Genomic DNA, 25496 nt, shown 5'->3' on the forward strand with positions numbered 1-25496 from the left:
CTTGAAAAAAAATTTTTTTTCACTAGAGATGGGATCTCCCTATGTTGTCCAGCTCGTCTTGAACTCCTGGGCTCAAGGGATCCTCCCGCCCCACCTCAGCCTCCCAAAGCATTGAGATTACACGCATAAGCCACCATGCCAGGCCTAATAAGATTTTATTAGTTAAAAAAGTAAGATATGTTCATTGTAGAAACTTCAGAAAAGTAGAAATAAAAATCACCCAGTGACAACCACTGTTAAAATTTTTGGGGGTATATTTCATTCTAGTCATTTTGCTGTTTCCTATACCATCAAAGCCTATACAAAATGGCAGCTGAGTAGCTGCATTTTGTGCACACTTAAATTACATCAATTTAAACCATCAGGGTTTATGATTCCAATCACAAGCATATGCCCCAGAGTAAGGATGCAATGAGACTACACATGTTGTTCTCTCAATTAGTCTCAGTTCTTCAACACCTGTGAGTACCTAGTACTCTAATTCTAATGTTTAAGCATTAGATTTTTTTATTTCTTCACACATCATGGTTGTTAATCAAAGACACAATCATCTATTCCACTCTGGAGGAAAAACTGGCTTTGGTGGATTTATTCATACAGAGGATACATACCAATAAGGTCTTCTTAAAGGATTTTTCAAAGGTAATTATAACTATACAAAATTTTTACCTTACATGCTGACTATAGACTATAATTCAAGTGATGCTATTTCACTGCACTGCCTTGACAAACCTTTTCCATATTATTGACATTTACACTATTCCCAAATTATCCCTAGAATTAGTAATGTTGAAATTAGTATAGTTGGTTCTAAGTCTTTTTCTAGATCATTACTTTCTTAGGATGGTGTGTGGTGGGTCAAACAGGATAGTGTCCATATTTTTTAAGGTCTCAATATATGCTACCAAATTTCTTCCAGAAAACTAAAAAACAATTTTTTTGTGGGTACAAAGTAGGTGTATATATCTATGGGGCACATGACATATTTTGATACAAGCACACAATGCATAATAATTGCACCTGGGTAAATGAGGTATCCATCACCTCAAGCAGTTATCCTTTCTGTTACAATCCAATTATACTTTTAGCTATTTGAAAATGCACAATAAATTACTGTTGACTATAGTCACCCTGTTGTGCTCTCAAATACCAGATCTTCTTCATTCTACTTTTTGTGCCCATCAGAAAGCTGCTTAATGTGCTTTCATCATCATCCTCTTAATGGATCTTCCACATCCATATCCACATTTCATATACTCTTAAAAATCTGATTCTTTATAAGACTATTTTTATAGCCTAGAAGATGGCACAAAGGTAAAAATTTTACGGTTCATTTACAATAAATTAAAAGAAAAATTCTTACCTGACCAGTATCTTGATATGATAGGATTTACTCTACAACAAAGGTATTGTTGCTTTGGCTGTTATAATTTGTGGTATAACTACCTGGTAATCTATTAAAGCGTTTCTATTTGTAAAAATTTAAAACGTTTCTTTAACTTTTTATAAATTATTATGTTGTGTGGTTCCCCATCCTCCCAAAAAAATAAAGGATGAAAGAAGAAGTAATCTCATTATTATCAGATTCCTTGAGAACTATAGGGACAGTTGTTATAGGATACTCTAAGGTAGACTAATGAAAGGAGAGAGGAAAAAGATTAAAATGGGATATAATCTGCATCAGGATGAAAAAAGAGTCAGTTCAAAATGCAACAAATGCCACTCTAAATGTATGCTCCACTTTTGGTTGCTTTAGAACAACAGTTTTATATTTTCTATGTATGATATATACAAAAAATCAGTTCAGAATTCAACAATATTTTTAAGTGATTGTTGCAGAGTTAAAGAAGTGTATTACATTTTTTTTTTCAAAAGAGTCTATACATCCATTCGTAATATTCTTGTTCTTAAAGCTTTGACCCCGTCTTAAGTACTGATACAAATGCCAAAGTCAAAGGTACCCAAAACTGTTCCTTCTGAAAGGGTAAGTTATATGAATTTTGGTCATTTTTACTCCCTGGACCAAATATATGAATTGGCTCATTTGTCCTACAAGTTGGTTTATAGTCAATTTTTATCTTATTGGCTACTTTTCCTTTTCTTTTTAGAGGTTTTTCTAAGTGGAGGATAAATTATTTTAGATTTCTCCACGATTTCAGAACATTTACCACTGTCTAACAAAATTATTAAACGACTGCAGAGAGTCACACTTGCACTTAGCTGCCCTTCTGTACAGGATGCAATTAATGTTTTTAGGGCATGGGATACCTCTTGACTATTACTCTCTTCATATGCCTAAATAGATACATATTTTTAATTTGATAAAACCTCACACCAAACAGTTCTTTAATATTATAGATGAGGATCACATCACAAAGTCACTGCTACTCAGTTAAACAAAACTTTTAAAAAATGTACCAAAGATAGTCTAAAAACAGCTTTACAAATTATGCAACAATGTTTATAACATTGTAAAACAAAATTGATTATATATATAAATGCATAGAATAAGATCTGTTTACTGTATTTCCCTCTTGGTGAAAGAGAATAAAATGAAATGTGAAAATAATTTTGTAGTTTTAAAAAGTGGGTGAACATTCATACATTATTGATAATAAAAGAAAGAAAGAGCACTTTAAACATTAAATACTTACTGTGTAATTGAATTTTGAACACTTTTTTCATTTAAGGTCATCCCAGGAGGTGGGTCATTTTGCAAAGCCAACAGTTCTTTCTGTAGTCGTTTCTAGAAAAGAACATCAATAATAATTTGTCCTTTTTTTTTGAGACTAGGTGTGTGTCACCAGGTTGGAGTACGGTGGTGTGATCACAGCTCACCACATCCTCAAACTCCTGGGCTCAAGGAATCCTCCCACCTCAGCCTCACAAGTAGCTTGAGATTACAGGCACACACCACAATGCCCGGCTAATTTTTTTTTGGTAGAGATGGGGGTCTCACTTTGTTGCTCAGGCTGATACTGAACACCTGGCCTCAAGCAATTCTCCCGACCTCAGCTTCCCAAAGTGCTGAGATTACAGGTGTGAACTACCACACTCGGCCTGTACTTTTAAAAAAACAACATAACATCCTTCTAGTTATCCTTGATAATATCCTTCTACAATCTGAAATAATTACATTTCCTCCAAATGTTCATACCTTTCTCTTTACTAGCCCTTTATATATTCTATACACATATTGCTCAAAATTTGAATAGCCTGTCCTATAATTCACAATCTACTGTCAAACTATTTCAACACTAGAGCTTCCAGGCTGCTCAATGTTTGGAGTTTCCTAGAGGGTGGCACACCTGGAAAGGACATGGAAGCTCCACATCCCTTGCCTCATGCATCTCTTCATCTGTATGCATTATAATATTCTTTCCTATAAACCAGTAAACACATCCATGACAGTAACAGTAGTTCTGGCAGCAGCCACCAGTGCCTCAAGAGCACAGCCAAATGGGTGGCTTTCCTGGATAATCTGGTGGAAGACCTAGAAGGCATGACAAAATTTAGGAAATTTTTAAAAAAGAAACTCAATGAAGAAAATATTTTGTTTTGGCTAGCATGTAAAGATTTCTTTTTTTAATGCAAGATAAGCAGATGCAGGAAAAGGCAAAGGAGGTCTACATGACTTTTCTTTCCAGTAAGGCCTCGTCACAAGTCAAAAAGAGGCAGTCTTCGCTCAACGAAAAGATTCTGGAAGAATCGCATCCTCTGATGTTCCAGGAACTCCAGGACTGGATCTTCAATCTCACCAAGTACAACAGCTACAGTAGCTGCTTAAAGTTTGACTAGGTTTGTTGTTGTTTATTTTTTAAGAGATAGGGCCTCATTCTATCACTCGAGCAGGCATGCAGTGGCACAATCCTAGCTTACTGCAGCCTGGAACTTCTGGGCTCCAGCCATCCTTTTGCCTGAGTCTCCTGAGTAGCTAGGACTATAGGTGTGCAACACCATGCTTGGCTAATTTAAAAAAAATTTTTTTGTTTTTTTTTTTGTAGAGACGGGGTCTCACTATGTTGCACAGGCAGGTCTTAAACTCCTGGCCTCAAGAGATCCTTCCACCCTGGCCTCTCAAAAGATTACAGGTGTGAGCCACTGTGCCAGTCCTGATTTGCTTTTAAAATACAAGCAAATTGCAAAAAAGGAGAAAGTTCAGTCTGATGCTCAAACTACAGCTAGAAAAGCTTTTAGAATTTTTAACATGAGTTCCCAAAGACCGGCAGATTTATGAAGGAAAGAAAGTAGGCTACATGTGGTGGCTCATGAATATAATCTCAGCACTTTGGGAGGGAGAGGCGGGAAAACTGCTTGAGCCCAGCATTTTGAGATCAGCCTGGGTAACATAGTGACACCCTCTCTCTACAAAAAAATAAAAAATAAAAAATTAGCCAGGTGTAGGGGCATGCACCTGTACTCCCAGCTACTTCAGAGGATAAGGTAGGAGGATCTTTTGAGCCCAGGAGGCCAAGGCTGCAGTAAACTATAGTTGTACCACTGCACTACAGCCTAAGTTACAGTAAGATTCTGTCTCAAAAATAAAACAAAAATTAGAATAAAAAATCATAATCAAAAGCAGCAAAGAAACTTTCGGAGTTTATAATTGCCTTGTTATGTACAAAAACCTTCAATGGAATATGTGTATCTTATTAACTGCTTGACCAGTAAGTTTTGCATAATGGCTAATCTTACACTAAAAAAAAAAAAAAAAAAAAAAAAAAAGCTTTGAAGTTTCGGATCACAAAACAAACCGATTTCTTCCACACTGGAAAAAATATTTCAACACTAATGCTGTAAAGTAGTTATGAAGAATAGGCAGTTACCTATACAACATCAAGACGTCATAGCTACTATATTGAGGTTATAGGTCAAGTAGCCATTATCTGAACTGCTTGTGACCAGAACTGTTTCGGATTTACTGGCTGAGCATCCCAAATCTAAAAAGCCAGAATCTGAAATGCTCCAATGAACATTACCTTTGAGTGTCACATTGCTACTCAAAATGTTTCAGATTTCGGAGCATTTCACATTTCAGATTGGGGATGCTCAACTTGCGTAAGGTCTTAATAGCTTGAGTTAAAAGTGCTTAAAAGTTTTAGCAGTGCTTCCTTTGCTGCTTTCTAATTATAAAAGCCATAGTTTGGCTGGGCGCGGTGGTTCATGACTATAATCCCAGCACTTTGGGAGGCCAAGGTAGGCAGATCGCAAGGTCAAGAGTTTGAGACCAGCCTGGCTGACATGGTGAAACCGTCTCTACTAAAAATACTAAAAAAATTGGCCGGGCAGGGTGGCGCATGCCTGTAGTCCCAGCTACTCAGGAGGTGGAGGCAGAAGAATCGCTTGAATCCAGGAGGCAGAGGTTGCAGTGAGCTGAGATTGCGCCACTGTACTCCAGCCTGGGTGACACAGTGAGACTGTGTCTCAAAAAAAAAAAAGCCATAGTTCTCCAAAATCCTTAAAAAATGTCATTTCACAGACAAGCTTTCCAGAGAAACTCTAAAAGTAATCCTTCATACAAAAAGCCTTTCAAAAATTTTTGCTTTGTGATAATAATGAAATCAGAAGAAAAAAGAAAATATTAATAAAATTTTAAAAAGACTTTATAAAATTTTTTAAAGTAATTTTAATACATAATCTACTATTCATTTTCTTAAATAGGATCACCTGCATAGTTTAATATTTCAAGGTTATTGTTAACACCATTTATAGAAGAACATCAAAATACAACATATTATGATCTGAGATATGTTAAGATTTTCTTCCTACATACTAGGTATCCTAAAATGGCTACGTATTTTGCATACTTATTTGTACAGCTTTTATTGTATACTTCTTCCCTTGTTATCAGTGGACATGCTTTTCCAGGGTACAAGGCAAAAACAAAAAAAACAAAACACAGTAGTCCCTAATTTATGAATTTTAAAACCAAATATTATAATTTCATGCAAGATCATAAATTTTAAAACCAAATAATGTTATTAAAATTGCATGCAAGATTATAAAGATTCTTAATATGACTTTTTTTTTTCTTCAGAGACAGGGTCTCACTATGTTGCCCAGGCTGGAGTACATAGGCACAATCCCACTACTGATTGGCATGGGAGATTTGATCTGTTGTTTCTGACCTGGATCGTTCACCCATCCTCCTGAGACACACCTGGGGGTCCCTTGCTCCCGGGAGGTCACCATATTGATGCTGAACTCAATGCGGACACCCAAACGGCATAGCGCACTACAGTCCAGAACTCCTGCCGCAGCTTTCCAAGTAACTGGGACAACAGGCACCGCCCACTGCACCCAGCGTAAGTCTTTTCTCAAAGTGAAGAAGACGAATATGGGTATCTGTTCATTTCTTAAGAGTTCTCTGCTTAAAAACTGGTTTTTTTTCTGGACAGTGAAATATTACTCTCAGTAAGTAATGTTTCTAGGTCTTCAATTTATGACACTTAAAGTAAGCTTAGCCATCCAACACTACAGATAGAAAACTGTGTTGTGCATCACTGTAACGGACTTCAAATTTGCTTAATTTGTTTTGAATAAAGACAAATTTAAGCAAATTTCTATGTTAAAACAAGGTTTTAATTATTTTCTACTCATATTCACAAATGAGGGTTCTGTGATCACATACATTTTTTAAAAAACTGGGTCAAAGAAAGAAGAACTGGCTTCTTCAACAAAACTTTTCATATACTAACTTGTACAGTGATTGTCCAAAGGGAAGAAGATGACATAAAGAGGTTCCCAAAAATAGCTGGGCACAGTGATGCATGCCTGTAGTCCCAGCTACTCAAGGGGCTGAGGCAGGAGAATCGTTTGAGTCTAGTAGTTGGAGTCCAGCCTGGACAACACAGCAAGAACTTGTCTCTAATAAAACTAAACAAGGCCAGGCACGGTGGCTCAAGCCTGTAATTCCAGCACTTTGGGAGGTCAATGAACATGGCCTGAGGTCAGCAGTTCAAGTCCAGTCTGGGCAACATGGCAAAACCCCGTCGTCTCTACCACAAATACAAAAATTAGCCAGGAGTGGTAGCATGCACCTGTAATCCCAGCTACTCGGGAGGCTGAGGCACAAGAATAGCTAGAACCCAGGAGGCGGAGGTTGCAGTGAGCCTAGATCACATGAATGCATGCAGCCTGGGCTACAGAGCAAGACTCCATCTCAATAAAATAAAATAAACAAAAAACTCCCAACAACAAAAAAGAGGTTTCCAAAGATAACAGAATCCTTTGAGTGTAGATCGTCTCAAGCCTTGTTTCAAGGACCACATTTTGGGAAACACTGCTACGGAAATCTTCCAGATCTTGAGAACTTTACTAAGTCAAGAAGAATTACCCTTCTTAGTAGAAGAAGCAAGAACATAAAGGAGAATCAATCTGCTTAACTACCAAGGAAAACACAAGACAACAAAAGCAAACTAAAAAAGCACTTTATTGGTATGATTATCCCTGGTCTCCTGAACATAATGGTAAAGGGTGCCCAGATACAGAATCTTCTTGGGTTCAAATACCCCCTAGAGGTTTCCCATTGGCAACTTGGTGTTCACTTCAAGTAATGAAGTGGTGACCCACAATCAGTCTGATTAGTTGCAAAAAGCAGTCAATCAGAGGCTGAAGTGATGTTACAAAGGTCACAGTCCTATGCAAACATCTGATTGACCTTTGATGTGAAGCAACCTTCATAGTAATTCTTGGACAGGTGACAGTGCAACACAGGGAAAAGTGGGTATGTTAATCTCTTGAGCATCCTTTTGATGTTACATAAATTTTCTCCTCAACCCCTGTAGTAAGTCCACTGTACTACATGATATATTAAAATTTGAAGAAAAATAAAGCAAATTAAGGGGATAGGGGAGGCACATAGGTCTCACATTTTGTAAAGTTTTATCTCAACTTGACACTCTGAGAAACTATCCTAAAAGGTAGAAACATTCAAGGAAGGAAAAAATACAAAGTGAAGAAAAAACATTAAAAATGTGGGAATATATGATAATGGTTGCTAATACAACTGTATATAAAATGACCAAGAACATTTTCTCCAATTTCATCTAACAACCAACTAAAAGATGGAAGGTTAAAAACAGGAGAGCACGATGGAAAAAACAGGAATACCATACACGTTAATATTAATAGCACTGCACTAATAAGTAGATATTATTTTTCCCTAACAACATTAAACAATTGTAACAGTGGCCATTTCTCCTTTCAGAGGGAAATGTGAGGCAACAAATTAGTTTATTTTTATTTTTTTTAAACAGAACTAAACTCATGCAGAGCAAGGAAGCATTTTCCCTCCTACTGAATTCTGATGACATTTCTAACAGTTACTTAATGAAACTGTTTTCCCTTTCAGGAAAGAGAATGCAATAGAGGTATTCATTCTTAGTTTAAGCTAAACTTTTCAAAAGTCTGACAGAAATGCAAAAAGTGTCAGGACTTAATGATTTCTGCTAGTAAGAGCCCGCAGCCCACAAAAGGAGACAAATGTGCCAATAATTTCTCCATGCTTTCAGAGTACAGTAGTGTCCAAAAGAAGAGTGGTGAGAGGAGAAAAACCAGGACTGTGGTATGCAGAAAGCCAAGGAAGAATATGTTTCAAGGACTAACCAGACTTTCTTTTCCAGCACAACGGCACCGTATATACCGTGGATAATTACAGAGAAAACAAAGACAAAGTGAACGCAGGAACTCTGAAATGTAAGGATTACGACTGGATTTTGCCATGGAGATTTCAAACAAATCCAATAGCAAAACCAAAGTGAAGATACTAACAGAGGAGTTACTTGAAACTATGATCCCTCAATGTAAAGGTCAACAAGAAAATGGGCAAAGAGGCAACAATGATATTTGCCTACTTTAAACTTAGCAATGGGTGAAGGAAGAAAAAAATTCTCCCCTGAAATTTCATAACCTCAACCCACATGGATTCATAGCCTGAAGTCCTGCTACCTGAGAACATTAAGCAAGGATTTAATCAAAAGTAGTCCAGGAAGTGGTGGCCTCAAAGTAACTGGCAGAAACAAATACAAATATAAATCCTGGAAAAATCCAAGTTCTATCCTTTGAGGCAACAATTTCGCTACTCAGAATCGCAGAAAGATACATATAAAATAGCTTCGCTGTAAAACAACATCTAGAAATATATGTCAATAGGTAAATTACACAAAGTATGGCATAGCAAACTAAGACTATGCAACCACTAAGAATGACATGGACCTGAGTACTGACAAAAAAAATAAAGAACTCCAAAACATACTGAAATAAAGAAAAAGTAAGCCTCAAAAATACATGTATTTTATCTTAAAATAAAAGAGATGTAATTACACAAATATATAAATGCATACAAAAGACCAAAAAAAAGCACACTCAATTATTTTACAGTGGGAAATGGCAGTGGAGAAAGAGGACATACTGTATGCACTACATACCTTTCTTTATATTATTTGGCTCTTTTACAAAAATGTAGAAGTGTATTTTCTGTATAATTAAAAAATAAACTAATCAACTCAATGGATGACGAAAACACATTCACACAAAAACATATACACAAACATTCATAGCAGCATTATTCATAATGCCAAAAAAAACAACCCAAATGCCCACTAACTGAAGAATGGATGAACAAAATGTTACAACAACGCAATGGAATATTATTTCACCTTCAAAAAGAATGAAGTACTGACGCATTTTACAACACAAATGAACCTCAAAAACATGTTTTTGAATGAAGCCAGTCACAAAAGACCACATATTGTATGATTCCACTGATATGAAAAGTCCATAATAGACAAATCTATAGAGACGGAAGGTAAGCTGGTGGTTGCCAGGGGCTGGGAAAGGAGAATGGGATGATGGAGAGTGACTACTTATGGACACAAAGGTTGCTTTTTGGGCATGATAAAGATTTCTAAAGTTAAATTATGGGTATGGTTGCACAACAGAGTAAATAAATTAAAATTATTGAGTGTAGAAATGGGACTATTTTATGGCATGTAAATTACATCTAAATAAAAGTTTTTTGACCCAGCACAATGGCCTGCGCCTATAATCCAAACACTTTGGGAGGCCAAGGCAGGAAGATCAGTTGCAACCATGTGTATAATACCAACCTGGGCAACACCTCGAGACCACATCTCCACAAAAAAATTAAAAATTAGCCAGGCATGGTGGTAGTATACACCTGTCGTCCTAGCTACTCAGGAAACAGAGGCAGGAAGATTTCTTGAGCCCAGGAGTTTAGGTTATAGTGAGCTATGATCTAGCGACTGCACTCCAGCCTGGGTGACAGAAAGAGAGACCCTGTCTCTTTAAAAGAAAAAAGGAAAACCTCAGTGGGTAAAGAAACTAACCACAGGTGAAGAAAGAATTTCTACTGAGGAAGATGGTATGAAGAAATTATCCAGGATATAACTCAGAGAAATAGATAATGAAAACATGAAAGAAAGGTAGAGAGACCAAAAAAAAAAAAAAAAAAAAAAAAAAACAAGTTAGAGAACAGAAAGGAACATTTTCTATAAATGCTTCTTAAATAATAATGCGTAGTGGTGCGTGCCTGTAGTCCCAGCTACTCTGGAGGCTGAGGCAGGAGAATCGCTTGAACCCGGGAGGCGGAGGTTGCAGTGAGTCAAGATCACGCAAATGCACTCCAGCCTGGGAGACAGGGCAAGACTCCATCTCAAAAAATATAATAACAACAACAGTAATAATAATGCCTGAGAATCTCCCAGAATTGTTAAAGACATCAGCCTTCAGGTTAATGAAGCCCAATTAAATCTAAGGAGCATAAATAGAAGACATCTAAACTTAAACATCACTGTGAAAGCATAAAACACCAATTAAAAAGAGCTAATTCTACTGACATAGACAAAAGATAGATTACCTACAAAGTTATAGAAATAAGGCTACCATTTTAAGAACAATGATGTCAGCACTATAAATCAGTAAAAATATATTTTATGTAAGTAAAACTAACCGCCAATTTAAACTCCTATACCAAACAAAACTAAGTTTAAAAAAAAATGGATGAAATAAAGATATGTGCAGACAAAACAGTTTCCTACCAACAGTAACCAACAAAAGAATAAACCCTGAATTCCTTCTGGAAAATGATCCAAAGGGACAGATCTGAGATGAAACAATGGTGAGCAGATACTTAAAAAAGTATGTACATCTAAACACTGAATAAAACAATACAGGCCCACAGTTCCTTATGAAACAACTCTTGGCTGGGCACAGTGGCTCACACCTATAATCCCAGCACTTTGTGAGGCTGAGGTGGGTGGATCACCTGAGGTCAGGAGTTCGAGACCAGCATGACCAACACGGTGAAACCTCATCTCTACTAAAAACACAAAATTAGCCAGGTGTGGTGGCGCATGCCTGTAGCCCCAGCTACTCAGGAGGCAGAGGCAGGAGAATCATTTGAACCTGGGAAGCAGAGGTTGCAGTGAGCCAATATTGCGCCACTGCACTCCAGCCTGGGCAACAAGAGCGAAACTCCATCTCAAAAAAAAAGAAAAAGAAAAAACTCTTGAGGCAGATGTGTTTCAAAATAAAAAATTTTTTAGATTTTAAAAAAACGTTTATAAAGCAGCACACCACCAAACACATTAGTACTCAGCACTAAAATATGTGAATACTTACAATATACAGGAGTTTGAAACTAGCCTGGGCAACATAGGGAGACCATGTTTCTACAAATAATAAAAAAATTAGCCAGGTATGGTGGTGTGTGCCTATGGTCTCAATTACTCAGGAGACAGGAGACTAAGGTGGGAGGAACACCTGAGCCTAGGAATTGGAGGCTGCCGTGAGCCGTCATCTCACCACTGCACACCAACAGGGGTGACAGAGTGAGATCCTGTCTCAAAAGAAAAACAAGAAATCAGGATGTGATTACCTTTAGGAGAGACAGGAAGTAGTGCTTAGGAATGGACATAAGGGAGGCTTCCAAGGTGGAGCTACCATTCTATTTTTTTATGTATGGTGATTACAAAGGTGTATTCACTTTGTGACTATATGAACTTTACATGTAGATTTGTGCACACTCCTGTTTGTTGTATTTCAGTAAAAACATTTATCAAACTGATCTAAAATTGACTGTGGTGATAGTTGCACAACTCCACGAATATATTAAGTCATTTTAAATGGATGAGTATGTTATGTGAATTATTTCTCAATAAAGCCGTCAATAAAAGCAAAAAAAAGTGTATTAAACAACAAAGAAAAAGCAAATATGGAAAATGTTAATTGTTGAATCTACACAAAAGCTACAGAGGTGTTACACTGTTTCTACTTCTCTGCACGCTTGAGATTTTTCATAACAAAACGTTTTCAATAAAAAACAGTAAAATAAATGCAAAAAAACAGCTAAAGTAACATCTAAAAAAAATTGTAGGCCAGGAGCGGTGGCTCACGCATGTAATCCCAGCACTTTGGGAGGCCAAGGCAGGTGGATCACCTGAGGTCAGGAGTTTGAGACCAGCCTGGCCAACTTGGTGAAACCCTGACTCTACTAAAAATACAAAAAGCAGCTGGGCATGGTGGCGGGTGCCTGTAATCTCAACTACTTGGGAGGCTGAGACAGGAGAATCGCTTGAACCTGGGAGGCGGAGATTGTAGTGAGCCGAGATCGCGCCATTGCACTCCAGCTTGGGCAACAAGAGCAAAACTCCATCGTCTCAAAAAAAAAAAAAAAAAAAAAAAAAATTGTGCGTAACTTCCAAACTAGTAGAGGTAGGAAAAATAGAATGAGAACACAGAAAAAGAAAACAATTCAAAACAAGGAAAGACACAGACATAGGAAGAAATGACAAATGAAAAGCACTTAAAAGGAAGGAAATAAATCCTATTATATCAGTTACTCATTAAAAATTGGACTAAGTTCTTTAGTAAACAGTAGAGAATATTAGATTGGTTAAAAAGTATAGCTATTTGAGATTTTTTAAAAGATATTACTAAAATGTTAAGAGCACAGAAAGGTTCGGAGTCAAAGCATAGAAAAAAGATACTAGGAGAAGTTTTAAGAAACAAAGTTAGCATCGTTATATTAGTATCAAGTGAAATAAATGTTAAGGTCAAAAATAATAAAAGATAGAGAATAACTATATAATGATATAGTCACCACGAGCATAAAACCTGTATACACTTAATAACAAACTCAAAACAGATAAGCAAAGGAAAATCTACAAGACTATCTTCACAGAAGATTTTATTATTAACACCTCAGTAACAGCTCAAGCAGACCAAAAAGCAAACAAAAGGACAACCAAATTGAAAAACAGTCAAAAGGTAAGAATGGGCATTTAATAGAAGAGCCACAAATGGCCCCAAAACATACACAATTATATTCAATTACTCTTATTAGCTAAGGAAATAGAAAATAGAAACATAAGGAGTATCTTTCACCAAAATAAGTCAAGTGTTGGGGAGGATGTGGTATCCCTGGAACTCAGGTACTACTAGTAAGAGCATAAACTGATGTAATTACTTTGGAACAGTACGGCATTATCTAGTAAAATGGAACAGACATGCCATAACCTAGCACTTGCACTTGTAGGTCAATACCCTAAGAGAAAACCATGAAAATATGTTACAACATTTAAAGCAGGACTGTTCATAACATGTCAGGAGTAAAACTGATCAAGTGTGATAGTTTATACCATGAAATACTACTTACTTAGCCTTACAAATGTACTGCTACAAAGATGGATTAATCTTGAAATGATAAAAGTCACAAAGAATTACTAACAGTATGAGTCCATTTATCTAAAGTTTAAAAACAAACAAAATATATTGTTTAAAGTAAATCTATAAGGAAAAATAAATGATCACAAACATAAAATCCAAGACTGCAATTTACTGTGGGAAGTAGTGAGGTACAATCAGCGGGACATTAAAAAAAAAAAAAAAAGCAGGACACAGAAGGGGCTTCAAAGATAATGGCAACTTTTATTCCTTAAGCAATGTATTTTATAAATGTTCTTTAAAATATTCACCTATGATTTTCATTTTTATATTTTTACCTAACTTAATTTTTAAGATAGGGTCTCACTCTGTTGCCCAGGCTGGAGTACAGTGGCGCAATCTCGGCTTAACGCAACCTCTGCTTCCTGGGCTCAGGTAATCTTCCCACCTCAGTCTCCCAAGTAGCTGGAAACACAGGCACGTACCACTAAACTCTGCTAATTTTTGTAGAGACAGGGTTGCACCACGTTGCGCAGGCTGGTCTTCAACTCCTGGGCTCAAGTGGTCCTTCTACCTCAGCCTCCCAAAGTGCTGAAATTATAGGTGTGAGACACCATGCCCAGCCTTACCTATGATTTTAAAATTCTTCTGTAGGCATGTTTCATTACCTTTTTTTCTTTTTTTTTTCTTTTTGGACACTCTTACATTTGTGAAGAGAAAGAAAGCAACAGGGTGGTAGCAGAACTGAGGCAGAGGCAGGTGCTTGTCAGGAGAAACTTCTGCATATGTAAATAATGAAGAGAAGGATAAAGGTGAGAGAAAGGTGGTGATAAATGACATGTAAAATATCAGAAAGAAGATATCAGCTAGATGCTGAGTATAGAATTAGAGCCTTTACAAGGGATTGTGTTTTCAACAGGTGTTACGTCTATACAGGAAAAAATACACATTTTTAAAAATTAAAATCACCCCTTAATCTCACCATCCAGTGATCTCCTTGGGGCAGTGATTTTTCTTTCCACGAATCTGTATTTTCTAATATTCAACAATAAACATGTGTAAAATTTTTTTTTAAATAAAAATATGATCATGCTGACAACAGTGTGGCAGATGTAATGGAGAAGTTAAGACTGAAGACAGGGTGAAAACTACTAGAAAAAAAATTAGAGTTGAGACATTACTAATGAACAACTAGAGGAATGAAAGGACTTCATTAGGATGCAGAATGAACTAGATTTGGTGATAACTGGATGTGGAAAGTGAGAAAGAGAAGAAATGAGGCTGACCCCAGAGTATTAGTCTGGATCGATGACAGTGTTCTTAACTATAAAAGAAATACAGGAAGAAGCCAGGCATGGTGACTTCTTGGCCTATAATCCCAAGTACTTGAGAGGCTGAGGCAGGAGTTCAAGACCAGCCTGGGCGACACAATAAGACCTGGTCTTTTTTTTTTTTTTTTTTTTTTTTTTAAAATGGGAAAGAAAAGGTGGAGGAAGTGGAAGATAAAGGAAGGGGGAAGGAAAAAGGAGGGATGGGGAGAAACAAGAAGGGAGAGGGAGGAGAGAGGAAAGAGGAGCAATACAGGTAGCTGCTCTGTTTATGAAGGGTTGGAGGCAGCTGAGATTAAGATTAGTTTTGGACCTGACCAGTTCAAGTTTTCTGTGAACATTCAGATTGACAGAACAAAACAACAGAACCAGCCAGAACTGAAAAATGACTATTCCCTTTAAACAGAGCTGCCCTCTTTAGGGTGGGTATGCTCTCTACCATGAATCCAGTGTATGTACATGTACCTGAAACCTGCTTGGCTCCAAGGGGAAGAGTTTACAATCCCAGAATCAAATTTTAATTTCTCAAGCTAGTTCAGAAGTTATGTGTCTAGTATTCAGGAAATGAACACTCCAGATGAAATATTTGTTTTCTGAAAACCTTGACTCAGAATGAAATAAAATACAGTTCTGTATCTTTCTCTCATTGATCCCTGCATTTCATGCCATAGATGAAAAGCAGTAATTAGCACTAAGCCTGATAGAGTTAATGGTTTCATTTAAGCCAACCGTTTTTATTTTACTTTGGAAGAATAAAGTTTTTCTTCTTGTAAAAATGCAATTCAATTTTTTTTACCTTCCAGGTTTCGGCAAGCTAAGCTACCTTCAAAGATTCTGATATGTATATATATAAATTAAGAGTTACATAAATGTCATAAAGCATGTTATGTGGTGAAAAATCTATAGCCAGGGTCTAGCACAAAGTATTAAATATGCTGAATAAAATGACCGATAATGCCACCTTCAAAAGGTGGGAAGTTTGGTTTCACCAACAAATTGAACTACAAATCTCAAAAGAGATTTACAAAAGAGTTACACAAAAGAACTATGTAAACTATGTGTTAGTATACTAGGGTATGTCATGTCATGTATTTCTTCAAAATGTAAGCAAAATGCAAACTTTAAGACTGTAAGTTAGGTGCTGTACGGGATATTCTACGGTCTGAACATTTACATCCCTCCAAAATTCATATGCTGAAATCTAATTCCCAAGGTACTGGAATTAAGAGGTGGAGCCTTTGAGGGGAGGTGACTAGGTCAAGAGGGTGGAAAACTGGTGAATGGGATTAGTGCCTATAAGAAGACAGAGAGTTAATTTGCCTTGCTGCCACGTGAGGACACAGTCAGAAGGTGTCATTCTGGACTACTGAATCTGCTGGCACCCTGGATCTTGGACTTCCCAGCCTCCAGAACTGTGAAGACTAAATTTCTGTTGTTTATAATTACTCAGTTTAAGGCACTGAGGTATAGCAGCCTGACAAGAAAGATAAAATAGTTGGTTAGACTGATTATTTATTTGGTGAAGTCTTAGTTGCCCAGGATGGAACATAGTGGCACAATCATAGCTCCCTGCAATGCTCCCGCCTCAGCCTCTCGAGTAGCTGGGCTACAGGTGTGTGCCGCCATGCCCAGCTAGTTTATTTTTTATAGAGACAGGGTCTATACTGCCCAGGTTTGGAATTTAACTCCTGGCCTTAAGCGATCCTCCTGCCTCAGCCTCAAAATGTACAGGGATTAGAGGTGTGAACCATTGCACCTGGCCCAGCAAGATATATTTAACTGGAAACTTAATCTCTGATTTTGTAGGCGTGTATAATACATGCAACTTTGGATAAGTAACAATGTGTACCTTAGCATCTTCATAATTAAATACCTCAGATTGTTATTGAAAGAATACAATGAGATGGGCTGGCAGATACAACTATTTTCAAGCTTAAAGTTCCAAATAAACATATTAAAGTAGTATTAATATTCACAGATGACAATAAGGAAAAAAATAAAATGGGAAATAAAAAGCAATAAAAGATGATACTAAAACAGTTTACCGTAACCAACTTTCTTATAAAGTAAATAAAGCCGGCATGGTGGGTCATGCCTGTAATCCCAGCATTTTGGGAGGCCAAGGTGAGAAGATCGCTTGAGTCTAGGAGTTCAAGGCCATCTATGGCAATACAGTAAGACCCCCATCTCTACGAAAAATAAAAAATTAGCTGGGCATGGGGGTGCACACTTGTAGTCCCAGCTACTGAGGAGGCTGAGGACTCCAGGAGGATCACTTCAGCCTGAAAGGTCAAAGCTGTAGCGAGCCCTGATTGTGCCACTGCACTCCAGCATGGGTGACAGCATGAGACCCTGTCTCAAAAAAGAAAGAAAAATATTGATTCTATGACTTAGTAACACCATTCTTAAAAATTTATACTAAAAAATACCATAAAATTAGGGGAGGCAATACAAATGCCTAGGAGTAAAAAAAAGAAAAAAAGTAAACAACAGGTACATAGCTAAGTAGATCATATTGTTAGAATAAATACTGATGCTCAACTCTCTACACCAAAAGGTAGCTTCCAGAGCTTTTAAGTTCTATGAATTAAAAAGATATCTAGGTTAGATCTTTCCTTCTAACAGATTTAGTCTCAAAGGAATAAACATCTGGCGATTTGTAATATAATGAGCATTACTGTTAGAACATTCTTCTAATAAATGTATTTTTTAGAAAAGATATACTGCATTGTCATTGCCATTTTTATTGCTGAGGTCAATATTTTCCAGTGAACATAAAATCTAGTTTTCTAATAAACTCATCTCAGATGGATACAATTGGTACCATAGATTCGCTGAGAATAGTTTTCTTCTGTCAAGTAGAGTTCTCTGAAAAGTATGAATTACAAATACAGTTAACTGTTGAATAATTACAGTTAACCGTTGAATAATTTGGGAGTTGGGGAACCAAGCCCCAAGCAGTCGAAAACCCACATGTAACTTCTGACTCCCTCAAAACTTAGCTACTAATAAACCTGTTGACCAGAAGTCTTACGTTATTTGTCAGTTACATAAAGTCAATTAACATGTTGTGTATATTATATACTGTGTTCTTACAATAAGGTAAGCTAGAGAAAATAAAATGTTAAGAAAATCGTTAAGAAAGAGAAAATACATTTACAGCACTATGCTGTATTTATCAATCCCATAAATTTATGTCATCTGTTTATAAGAGAAATCATCTATCTGAAATGGTGGGCAACCGCAACTGCAAATCTACAGTACATATCAAGCAGTTCAACTGTTTATGGTAATGTCATGACTTTTCTCTGCTTCTTTGGAGTACTTCCAGCATCACTAGTGGCATTTTGTATGGATTCCATGGTGTTTGATTCCAAGTTTGCGGTATTGCACTAAAACACAATGAAAAATACACTAGAATAGTGAGAGAATAAACTCACTAGAATAGTGAATAGAAAAACTCACTAGAATAGTGAGTTTTACTGCAATAGGCAATTTAAAGGCGAGACAAACTGCTCATGCAGAGGGTCATACAGCATGTTAAGCAGATATTCCCAACACCTGAGCTCACAGCAATAGCAACAGAAAGTGATTATGAAATTTTATGCAGTTATGATTTGATACTTCATCTTCATATTTACTTTTTTTTTTTTTTGAGACAAGGTCTCACTGTCACCCATGCTAGAGTGCAGTGGCGCAATCTTGGCTCACTGCAACCTCCACCTCCCGGGTTCAAGCAATAGTCCTGCGTCAGCCTCCCAAGCAGCTGGGCTTACAGACACATGCCACCACACCCAGCTAAATTTTTTTGTATTTTTTGGTAGAGATGGAGTTTCACTATGTTGACCAGGCTGGTCTCAAACTTCTGACCTCAAGTAATCCCACCTTGGCCTCCCAAAGTGCTAGGATTACAGGCATGAGCCACCTCACCCAGCCCTGTTCACATTTCTTGACTGTGAACAGTGCTGTATAATATGGTCTGTAAGTGTGTAGGTATGAAAGTTTTGTTACCTTCTAGACTTATTTTTTTGTTAATAAAAAAATCATTTAATTATTAATTAAATCATTACTTATTGAATGATTTATAAAGTTCCTTTTAAAAATCCCAGAACCTAGGTTATTCTACTCATTTTCACAAGTTAAAGCTATATTAGGAGTCTTTTTACATATTGTTCAGCCTAATTCAATCATGTATCTGTAATTACTTTTCTATAGTTTTATATATAGTTTATATTCACATTGTTTTTAGTACTTTTCTATATTATCTTCGTCTAATGCTAGTGTTATTTCCATATATCCGTATCCCTAAACAACTATAATGGTTTAAAATGTTCCAAAAAACTAATAAAATAAATTTGGCTTTAGTACAAACTGTTTCAGTCAACCAAATAAACAAATTACCATTTTGATAACAAATAGGTTAAAACTCATGTCATCATTATCTTGTATCTTGTCCTATTACCAATTTTCAATTTCACATTGTAGGAAATGCTATTCGGTATAAACAATTCCCCCCTCCCCACTCTCTACTTTTATCCACTTAAACATAGACAAATTATATACACTTATGCATTTTTTTTTTTTTTTTTTTTTTTTTTTTGAGATGGAGCCTTGCTGTGTCACCCAGGCTGGAGTGCAGTAGCATGATCTCGGCTCACTGCAATCTCCACCTCACAGGTTCAAGCAATTCTCTTGCCTCAGCCTCCCCAGTAGCTGGGATTACAGGTGGGCACTACCAGGCCTGGCTAATTTTTGTATTTTTAGTAGAGACAGGGTCTCGTTGGTCTGGTGTCGAACTCCTGACCTCAAGTGATCTGTCCGCCCTGGCCTCCCAAAATGCTGAGATTATAGGCATGAGCCACTGCACCTGGCCACACTTAAGCATTTCTAAGCACTATTTACACAGAAGATTTCCATCAGCAGGAATAATTTTTTTTTTTTTTTTTTTGAGACAGGGTCTTGCTCTATCGCCCAGACTGGAGTGCAGTGCTGTGATCTTGGCTCACTGCAGTCTCCACCTCCCGGGTTCAATTCATTCTTGTGCCTCAGCCTCCCAAGTAGCTGGGACTATTGGCACATGCCACCACGCCTGGCTAATTTTTGTATTTTTAGTAGAAAGGGGGTTTTGCCATGTTGGCCAGACTGGTCTCAAACTCCTGGCCTCAAGTGATCTGCTCATCTTGGCTTCCCAAAGTGCTGGGATAATAGACGTGAGCCACCATTCCCAGCCTAAAATCTTAAAATGAACTACTAACTTTATGGTTCCAGGATAGTTACTTTGTCAAGTCCGAATATACACATAATAACACAAGACAGTTTGGGCAACTTTTTAATTCAAGGAAGAGAGTGATTTGTTTTCTTCTTTAGCATGCTCAGGTACACTATACTGTGATTTTAGGGATTTTATCAATTCCTTCTCCTGACATACTAGGTGGAAACTTATATAATGCTGGTCAGAGTCATTAACAAGTAGAAAAAAAAATCACATTTAATTCTTATAGGAAGATTTTCTAAGCTGAAAATACAGCAAAAATGTTTAAACCCTGGCACTTAAGGTAGATAACAAAGTATCTCATATACAGAGAACTGACCAAAATAAAAATACCAACTTTTTTCACTAGAATAGTTTCAATGTATGTGTTCTAAAATATAATAATGTATTACAAAAGACTGCAAGTATGTAAGACCAGTATTTTGATAAAGAGCAAGTTCAATCTTCTAAGCCTTCTTAAAAACAACTTTTGGGCCGAGCACAGTGGCTCACGCCTGTAATCCCAGCACTTTAGGAGGCCAAGATAGGCAGATCACAAGGTCAGGAGTTCGAGACCAGGCTGGCCAACATGGTGAGAACCATCTCTACTAAAAATCCAAAAGTTGGGCAAGGCGTGGTGGCTCACACCTGTAATCCCAGCACTTTGGGAGGCCGAGGTGGGTGGATCACCTGAGGTCAGGAGTTTGAGACCAGTCTGGCCAACATGGTGAGACCCAGTCTCTACTAAAAACACAAAAATTAGCTGGATGTGGTGGTACACGCCTGTAGTCCCAGCTACTTGGGAGGCTGAGGCAGGAGAATTGCTTGAAGCCCAGAGGCGGAGGCTGCAGTGAGCCGAGATTGCGCCATTGCACTACCGCCTGGGTGATAGAGCAAGACTTCATCTCAAGGAAAAAAAAAAAAAAAAGAACATAAAATGTATTTATGACAAGTATCATTCTAAGAAGGAATTAAGAAATACAAAAAGTACAAATACTGATTTATAAAATCAATTTTGGCATCCTACGTTGCCAATTTAAGAAATTATCAGTTTAACTTTCAATCGTTTTCAATTATGAAAACTACAGTAGCTGAATTTTTAAAAATTCAGTATATTAACTGTTGCCAGTTCATGAAGATTTAAAATAATTTTAAAATGTAACACATTTTTAAAAGAAAACTCTGACTTCAGTCATAAGCAGATACAAAAAAAAAAAAGTCAACTTTAGACAAGGTGCTGAAAAACAGCAGCAGCTAGTACCTTTTAACACTATTTTTACTTTTTAGGATCATGGGTAATCCTTTCCAAGCCATCACCATTAACTGTCTTAACTTTCTGTTACTTGTATCATTTTCATCACAAACTTGCAAGGCTTGCAAGGACTGAACCAATCTTCCCTATCATTGGAGGGAGGGAGGGTGTGTGTGGGTGCGTGTGTGTGTGTGTGTGTGGTGGTTTTTTTGTTTTCTTTTTGGTGACAGTCTTCTAAAATTAGCAATTTCTTCAAGTACAGTTGACCCTCAACAACACAGGTGTGAACTGCACAGGTCCACTTATACATGGATTTTCTTCTGCCTTTGTCACTCCTGAGACAGCAAGACCAAACCCTCCTCCTCTTCTCAGCCTATAACAAGGATTAAGATTTTTGTGACTAGCTGGGAATGGTGGCTCACGCCTGTAATGCCAGCACTGTGGGAGGTTGAGGCAGGGGGATCACTTGAAGCCCAGAGTTTGAGATCAGCCTGGCCAACATGGTAAAACCTCATCTCTACTAAAAATACAACAATCAGCTGGGCGTAGTGGCGCAAGTCTGTAATCCCAGCTGAAGCAGGAGAATCACTTGAACCCAGGAGGCAGAGGCTGCAGTGAGCTGAGATCATGCCACTGCACTCCAGCCTGGGTGACAGAGCACTTAATGAATAGTAAATATATTTTCTTTCATGATTTTCTTAATAACATTTTTCTCTTACTTTATTGTAAGAATAGAGTATATAATACATATATCACACAAAATATGTGTTAATCGACTGTTTATCTTATAGGTTAGGTTTCCAGTTAACAGTAAGCTATTAGTACTTAAGTTTTTGGGAAGTAAAGTTATATATGGATTTTTGACTGCACAGGTGGTTGGCTTCCTGTTGTTCAAGGGTTAAACTGTAAACTAGAAGAATCTGAAGTAAAGCTCTGACAGGATGCAAAAGCTGTAACTATGTTTCAGAAATCCAATCTGTATTTCATAGACATTAACAGATGTTCTGTCCTCTGCAACATCTAAAAGAATCAAACACAAGCTGCCTATACCAAAATACTCCCATCTTCCCTAAGCACACACAGTTCTACTCCCAGAAACACCTTATAAATAAAACATTTGGAAGAACAATACAATTTCAGAAATGAGGAAAAGTATACAGAGACACAACATATTTGAGTTTGGAAAGAAAGCAATCACATAATCTTAATGAAGCAGACCTAAAATTACTTGCTGTCAGTAAGGGTTACATACAGGAAGCTTAAGAAAAAATCTACCACCAGGAGCAGGGAGCAGTGGTGGGAGGGAAGAAAAGATACTCTCATTGAAGCATTATCTGCAAAGTGAAAGAATTACCAACCAAATATTAACTGAGCTGAAAGACGTGCATCATTAACAGGAAGCTTATCCTGACTTTTAAACGCTGTATAAATTTTCCTATTCAACCCAATTCTTGACTTTCTCTAACTGGGCCAAGGCAGAAGCAAAAGATAGACAGCAATGGAATCAGAGGTAAGGCAAGAAGTCAATATACCCAACTGCGTTTTCCTATCACTTCTGGCCTATTTTGAAAACAGCACTATTTATCTTTCTTGTATTTATTAACCCAGAAAACATTTGAGTGATTATTGCCAGTAAGCACTGCCCTCATTAAAAATCTAATAAAGACAAAGTGTCTTTACAATAGCTACAAGGCAGAAGTGAAAAACCCTATGAAAGAGGTAAAACATGATACGGGGGCACACAAGGTACTAAAAAGTATGTACAGCTGTGAGGATGAGTCTAAGGTTGGTGGATTTATGATGTCAAAGTATAGAGTTACAAAGAACTAAAGAGGATTTTGACTAAAATTTGAATTCAGGAAGAAAGTTCAAAGAGTGGAGGGGCTAACTAAATTACCTGCTAGGTAAGTTTTAAAAACAAACAAAAAACCTAGAACAATAAAACAAAAACAAAAAACAAGATGGGGAGCTATGGAAACTGCCCAGAATTCAAAATGGAAATTCAGGCTAGACATGGTGGCTCATGCCTGTAACCCCAGCACCTTAGGAGGCCAAGGGAGGAGGATCACTTGAGGCAGAGTTTGAGACCAACTTGGGCAACATTACAAAAAATTTTAGAAATTAGTTGAGCATGGTGGCATGTACCTGTAGTCCTAGCTACTTGGAAGACTGAGGCAGAAGGATCCCTTGATCCTAGAAGTTCAATGTTACAGTAAGGTACAGTTGTACCACTGCATTCCATCCTGGGCAACAGAGTGAGGTCCTATTTCTAAAAAAATAATAAAAATAAAATGGAAATTCAACATAAAAAGTCACTAATAATAGTTGCTAAATATTCCTAGCAAGTAAAGGATACTGACAGAATCTCCACATATATAGTAATATCCATAAGGACAAGAGAGATATAAGCCCATGGGTCAGAGTCATAAACAATTTGATTCTCAGGAATTTTAGTGGACTGGTAAGTTCAGCGTAGGTCATAGAATGGGAGATACAAGGACTAGCAATAATGACGACCCCAATGAAGGGCAAAAAGACTTAAAAACAAGAATATCATTCCAAGTACCTAGAAGGGACTATTCTTTTTTAAATATAGGGCCCCGATATGGTTTGACACAGGCCCCTAAGATCACTTGTGTTACTACTTTTTGTAGAGATGGAGTCCTGCCATTGCCCAGGTTGGTCTCAACTCCTGGCTCCAAGCAATCCTCTCACCTTGGCCTCCCAAAGTGCTGGGATCCCAGGTGTGAGCCACTATGACCAGCCCAGATTATGTTTTAAATGAGATTTTTATGCATATTCAACTCCAACGATTCATGATATAATAAAATGTTTTTATATTTTGTTTAGGTGGACTCTATTGGCATGAAAGAAGAATCACTGAGCTCATAATGAGCCTATGGAACCACCCCATAACCACATCTTAACGTACTCAGTTCACTAAAACTGCTCCACAAAAAATTCTCATGACAGATACTTAGTTGTATAAAACAGCTATCAAACAAAACATTTTACTAAAGTTGATAAGACAGTCAATAAGTGCTCAGATATGTACAGGAAATGGGTGGTCTTTGACAGAATTATAATTATGTAGGAACAAAACAACTACAGATATTTCCAATCCTAAATTTGATTCTTAAATCTTTCAGGAGGATTAAACTTTGAAATGTCTCCTGAACTCTAAAACAGATACAAGGAGATGTATTACAACTTATCCAATTTACAAAATTGGCACACCTAAATTTCTGCATTGTAGTGAAGATGAGTCTACAACTTTGGCTGCACATTAAAATTACCTGAAGGCCAGGCGCAGTGGCTCATGCCTGTAATCCTAGCACTTCGGGAGGCCAAGACGGGCAGATCATGTGAGGTCAGGATTCGAGACTAGCCTGGCCAACATGATGAAACCTGTCTTTATTAAAAATACAAAAAATAGCCAGGTGTTGTGATGCCTGTAATCCCAGCTACTCGGGAGGCTGAGGCAAAAGAATCACTTGAACCTGAGAGGCGGAGGGTGCAGTGAGCTGAGATCATGTCAGGGCACTCCAGCCTGGGTGACAAGAGACATCATCTCAAAAAAAAAAAAAAATAAATAAATTACCTGAAGAGCTAAGAAAAACTACAATACCCAGGATGCACTCCAGAGCAATTAAATCATAACCTGGGGATAATATTTTTTGAAGTTTCCTAGGTGATTTTGATGTGATATCAAAGCTGAAAACCACTGGTTTGAACTGCATGATTAACTAAAAAAAAAAAAAAGGAGGAAGGTATGATCTATAGTAGAAAATTAAATCAGAATCAAACAAGAAACCTGGATGTAACAACATTACCTTTTACTAGTTTTAACTGGACTTCAACACTTTCAAATCAAAAGTATACTGAAACTTAAATCAAAATACAGCTGGGCACAGTGGTTCACACCTGTAATCCCCGCACTTTGGGAGGCTGAGACAGGCAGATCACTTGAGGTCAGGAG

General features: G+C 37.3%; 1 protein-coding gene and 1 pseudogene across 3 annotated transcripts in view; one reads left to right on the plus strand and one right to left on the minus strand.

Annotated features, from left to right (window-relative positions):
• UBE2W (ubiquitin conjugating enzyme E2 W) overlaps positions 1-25496 on the minus strand; it is an 82738-nt gene that overhangs the window by 41752 nt on the left and 15490 nt on the right. For all 3 annotated transcript variants that reach the window (XM_023184109.3, XM_023184110.3, XM_023184108.3), the window contains one exon: positions 2655-2746. In XM_023184109.3, the coding sequence (XP_023039877.1) occupies positions 2655-2746 (92 nt within the window). The remainder of the gene's footprint in view (positions 1-2654; positions 2747-25496) is intronic.
• Positions 3148-4237, plus strand: LOC111520978 (annotated as a pseudogene).

The sequence above is a fragment of the Piliocolobus tephrosceles genome, chromosome 7, assembly GCF_002776525.5.
Source record: "Piliocolobus tephrosceles isolate RC106 chromosome 7, ASM277652v3, whole genome shotgun sequence".
NCBI classification, from domain to species: Eukaryota; Metazoa; Chordata; class Mammalia; order Primates; family Cercopithecidae; genus Piliocolobus; species Piliocolobus tephrosceles.